The following is a 4,335-nucleotide window of genomic DNA, read 5'->3' on the forward strand; positions in this document are numbered from 1 at the left end:
TCCATCCATCCATCCATCCATCCATCCATCCATCCATCCATCCATCCATCCATCCACTTATCTGGAGTCAGGCCATGGGGGCCGTAGCCTATGCAGAGGCCCCCATGTTCTGCTCCATGGGCTACCTCACACATCTTCAGTGGTAGGATCTTGCTCCTCCCAGGCCAGCTGGGATTGACCCTCCAGCTTTTCTGGTTCATCCCTGAGTCTCGAGCTAGTGGGACGTAGCAGGAAAACCTCACCAGGGAGGGGCCCAGGAGGCATCCTAACCAGATGCCAGAGTCACCTCATTTGGGTCCTCTTGATCTGATGGGCAGTGGCTCTATAGCGACCCCTCCCTGATGACCGAGCTCTCACCCTGTGAAAGGATCTCACCCCGCCCCAGACGAGACACTCCAGCCTTATGGCTGAGGACCATGGTCTCAGATTTAGAGGTGCTGATTCTCATTCCTGCTGCTTCACACTTGGCCTTGAAACCGCTCCACTGAGAGCTGAAATCCACAGCCTGGTGACGCCAGCAGAACCACATCATCTGCAAAATACAGACACCCCATCCTGAGGCCACCAAAGTGGACCCCCTTAACACCCTCAGGACCACCAAAGCTGTCTGGCCTGTCACCCAGAAGGGCCACGTCACCAAGAGAACAACAATAAATGAAAAAGAGATTCATAAAAATGGAACTTTGCGGTCTAGCCTATTCCTGTATTCTCAAGTCCATGAATTTGAGTTGAGTTTTCCCTTTAATTATTATGTGGGGGGCTTAAATACAAAAATGTGCATTGTGACCTTTCGGTATATGTTCCATGTTGTTGATGCTCAATAAAAAAAAAAAAAAAATAAATAATGAAACCCTGCTTTTAATATATGAGTCTACTCCTGGAAAATCAGTGTTCTCCATGAAAAATGGGTTTATTTGAGTTGATATTTCTGTGGTTCCATGTTGTTGATGCTCAATAAAAAAGAAATAAATTAAAAAAATGAAATTCTGCTTTTTCTCCTACTTCTCTTGGGCTTTTTTTAGACTTCCACATTTCGGAGAGCTTCTTCAAAGCTTGTGACTAAAGAAAAAAGATGATGTTGAATTTTATCTTCCACTGCAAACAAAGCTTCACCTCCAACATGTGTAACGTTATTTAATATGGCAGAAACATGTCAACAATATATGAGTCCACTCCTGGAAAATCAGTGTTCTCCATGAAAAATGGGTTTATTTGAGTTGATATTTCTGTGGTAATAAACATATAAAATAACATGAAAATAGAAATATAACCAGGAACTCTGCCGAAGTTATAATTATAATTCTCCTGAAATAAGCAAGAACCCAGCAGAGGTGACAAATTCTAGGATGTGTGATGATGAGAAATATTGGTGTATAGGTTAGTGGGATCCTGTGAAAACAAAACACACATGAGGGCAGATTTAGGATGGAAGGTTAAATAACAGCCACAAAGTGGTGATATGATGGTTGGAAGTTTTGATATTTACCGTTCGTCTGCATCCTCTTTTTGGAAAACTCACAGAATGTTTGGTGCCCTCAGGTTTCAATGGCTGCATGAGGGAAGAGAAAGAGTCATGACAAATTACTTTAAATTATTATTATTATTTTTGTTGTTGTTGTTGTTATTGTTGATGTTGATGTTATTTTACCTTCACTGGAGGTTTTCGTTTTCCTCTCATATTGGTGTAAATCACTGTATCTTCAGCCTGTGTTAAAAGGACAAACCATGATCTGTTTTACATTTGAATAATAAAAGCTTTTATTTTTACCACAACAATCACAAAACTGCATCTGTTTAATGAGGCTAAGGCAGATTCTTCCCTCTTCACTGTAGTTTTTTTGAAAGAAGTCAACATTTCCACATGTTCCATCTGTAAACTCTGTCCTGGGTCTAACTGCTGCACACTAGTTTAATCTTACCAACATCTCAGCTGATGGTTCCTCCTGGATCTGCTCTACAAGTCAGATTAGAAAGTCTGGTTATTCTGAATGAACATTTATTTATAAAAAATTTGCTTTGACTGTGATTAACCAAGACTTACTTTGTCTTTTATGCAGAACCAGATCAATGAGGACAAACATACCATGACGATGAACAAGCAAGGACAACAGAGATGATGACAATCATGAAGGAACCTGAAAGACTGCAGCAGAAATACACATAAAACATAGACATTAACAGGACAATCTAAAATTCTTTTATATCTGTTGGTTCTATTCAGCAGGAGCTGCAGGATCTGTTGTTGGACCTAAAGGTGACAGTTTCTAGTATAAATGTAGGCTGCACTCTAATGCAGAGCTGCTGACCTGTTGGGAGCATCTTCATCTGTGGTCGACGGAGAGACAAGTTCAGGACTAGTAAAAGTCTCAGGCTGAGCAGCTACATTTAGGACAAAACAGTAAGACAGAGTAAAAGAGACAATGTGTTGAATATCTGTTGGATTTAAGATGACATCATTCATCAAATTGTGGTAATAACTGACAGACAGAACTTACTGGTGGACGGTTTCTCTCTGACAATTATCTGCACCGGCATCTGTAGATCTCCTCTGCTGCACCAGTACCAACCACTGTCCTCCATCTTCAGTCCGCTCATAGTCACTGTGAAGACTCTGGGAAGTGTCTCATTAATGAATACTGTGGTTCCATCTATTGATCCCTGTGACTGTGTCACACAGGGGCCACCCACCCGGCACCATTTAGCTTGTCCAGAGTTCTGATAGTAACATTTGATGGTTGTTTGTCCTCCAATAAATCCAGTTACCTCCTGATGATCCACATAGAGACTGGAAACATCTTAGAGAGAAGCAAATTCACCAGTAAACAGTATCCAACCTAAAGCTGGTTGACTAAGATGATAATGACGTTCGGTTCTTACCTCTTGTGACTGACATTTGGAAATATGTTCCATCATCACTTCCTTCATTAATCTCCACAATACACCAGAAATCTGTGTCTCCCTCTCTCACATCTTTTATGGTCACAGTAAAGACTTTTTTCTCTCTGTCATCAGAGATCAAAAACCTTTCAGAACTCTGCCAGTTTGTCTTAACTGCATATGAGCAGAACTCGTAATAATATCCTTGACACAAGTATTTCACATGGCTGGTGTATTTTGGGTGGTACAGACATGGAATTGAGACGGAATCTCCAGCTTTCACTGACACTCTAGTGACTGTAGTGACGCTGTAAACTCCTGCAACGAGACCAAATGCATGAGTTGGACATCTTGTAGTAAAGATTCAAACAAGTGTAAATAGAAAGCCACCCAGTGACTGACCTGTGAGTCCAGTGAGGAGGAGAGAAATGCTGAGGTGAAGAGCCATGTCGCTGCAGCAACCAGAATAAGACCAACAGAAGGCACGGCCGACTATTTAATGAGTTTCCACTTCCTGATTTTATGAAAATACATGTGTTAAAGAAATAGCAGCACCATTGTTTGGAGAATTGTTTTGTAAAAACCCATGAATATATTATCTGACTTGTACAACAATTTTGTGTTGTTTTTTGTATCTTGCAGATGAAAAGTTATTTGCAAAGGTTTAATTTAATGTAAAGATGCTTTACATCAAAATCAATTTTCAGGCCATTAGTTCTTTAATGTACATTAAAATAACAAATGCAAAATGAGGAACTAAGTTACCGGTAGTCATTTTAATTAAATTTCTATTAATATCAGTCTCACAAAACTCCATCCTTTATTCAGGGTAAATATCAACCAAGGTACGAACCTCCAGGCTCAAATAAATCCATCTTCTGCCGCCCTGCTTCAACAGCAAGCTGCAACATGACAATATGTCCTCACCTGTGACGTGGCTGCAGTCACAGATGAGGATCTGCAACCTGAGAAGGAAAAGGCAAACCAAACTTACCAAGTGAGCCTGCTAAAATATTGAAAGTGATGTCATGTACCTCTCTTGTTGCTGCCAGACGACCCTCATGTCAGCTTCCCAGTTTCTGGGAACTTTTTTTGCAGGGTTTCTCCTGCGGGGGGCGTGGTGGAGCCATGGCTTCAGGTGGTGCCGGGGACTGGTGCACCTGCAGACTATCAGTAATCAAGCCACCTATTTATGGACTGTTCTCACGGTTGGCCAGGCGTTGGCGTGTTTTGTCTGATTCGGAATACCCCGGCTATACCCTCCTGGACTATCGTGAAACGTTTTCCTTCGTGGATTCCTTTTGAACCCGTTTATCGGATTATCGTTTGTCTTTTTCCTTCGCGGACTGCTTTTGACTAGTGATGTCCAAATGAGGCTTTGAACCCTTTTGCACTATTGTGTTGAAAATTGGTTCAGTACTCGAAGCTTCAATCATTCCGAACGCGGGGGTCATCTGC

At 41.5% G+C, this 4,335-nt stretch overlaps 1 protein-coding gene across 2 annotated transcripts; it reads right to left on the minus strand.

The window, feature by feature from the left end:
• Window positions 1-1,183: 1,183 nt before the first annotated feature.
• LOC130533895 (polymeric immunoglobulin receptor-like) lies at window positions 1,184-4,067 on the minus strand. Of its 2 annotated transcripts, XM_057047636.1 has the most exons (9): window positions 3,731-4,067; window positions 3,280-3,391; window positions 2,878-3,195; window positions 2,496-2,795; window positions 2,307-2,379; window positions 2,042-2,143; window positions 1,920-1,954; window positions 1,649-1,705; window positions 1,527-1,549 (listed from the first exon to the last, which is right to left on the minus strand). In XM_057047636.1, the coding sequence occupies exons 2-6, from the start codon at window positions 3,323-3,325 to the stop codon at window positions 2,065-2,067; spliced, it is 816 nt and encodes a 271-aa protein (XP_056903616.1). In that variant the 5' UTR covers window positions 3,326-3,391; window positions 3,731-4,067; the 3' UTR covers window positions 1,527-1,549; window positions 1,649-1,705; window positions 1,920-1,954; window positions 2,042-2,064. The 2 variants fall into 2 exon arrangements, with proteins under 2 accessions (XP_056903618.1, XP_056903616.1); XM_057047638.1 differs by lacking the exons at window positions 2,878-3,195; window positions 3,280-3,391; window positions 3,731-4,067 and adding an exon at window positions 1,184-1,389 and having other exon boundaries at window positions 1,487-1,549; window positions 2,496-2,563.
• Window positions 4,068-4,335: the final 268 nt, after the last annotated feature.

This window comes from Takifugu flavidus, chromosome 11, assembly GCF_003711565.1.
Source record: "Takifugu flavidus isolate HTHZ2018 chromosome 11, ASM371156v2, whole genome shotgun sequence".
NCBI lineage: Eukaryota > Metazoa > Chordata > Actinopteri > Tetraodontiformes > Tetraodontidae > Takifugu > Takifugu flavidus.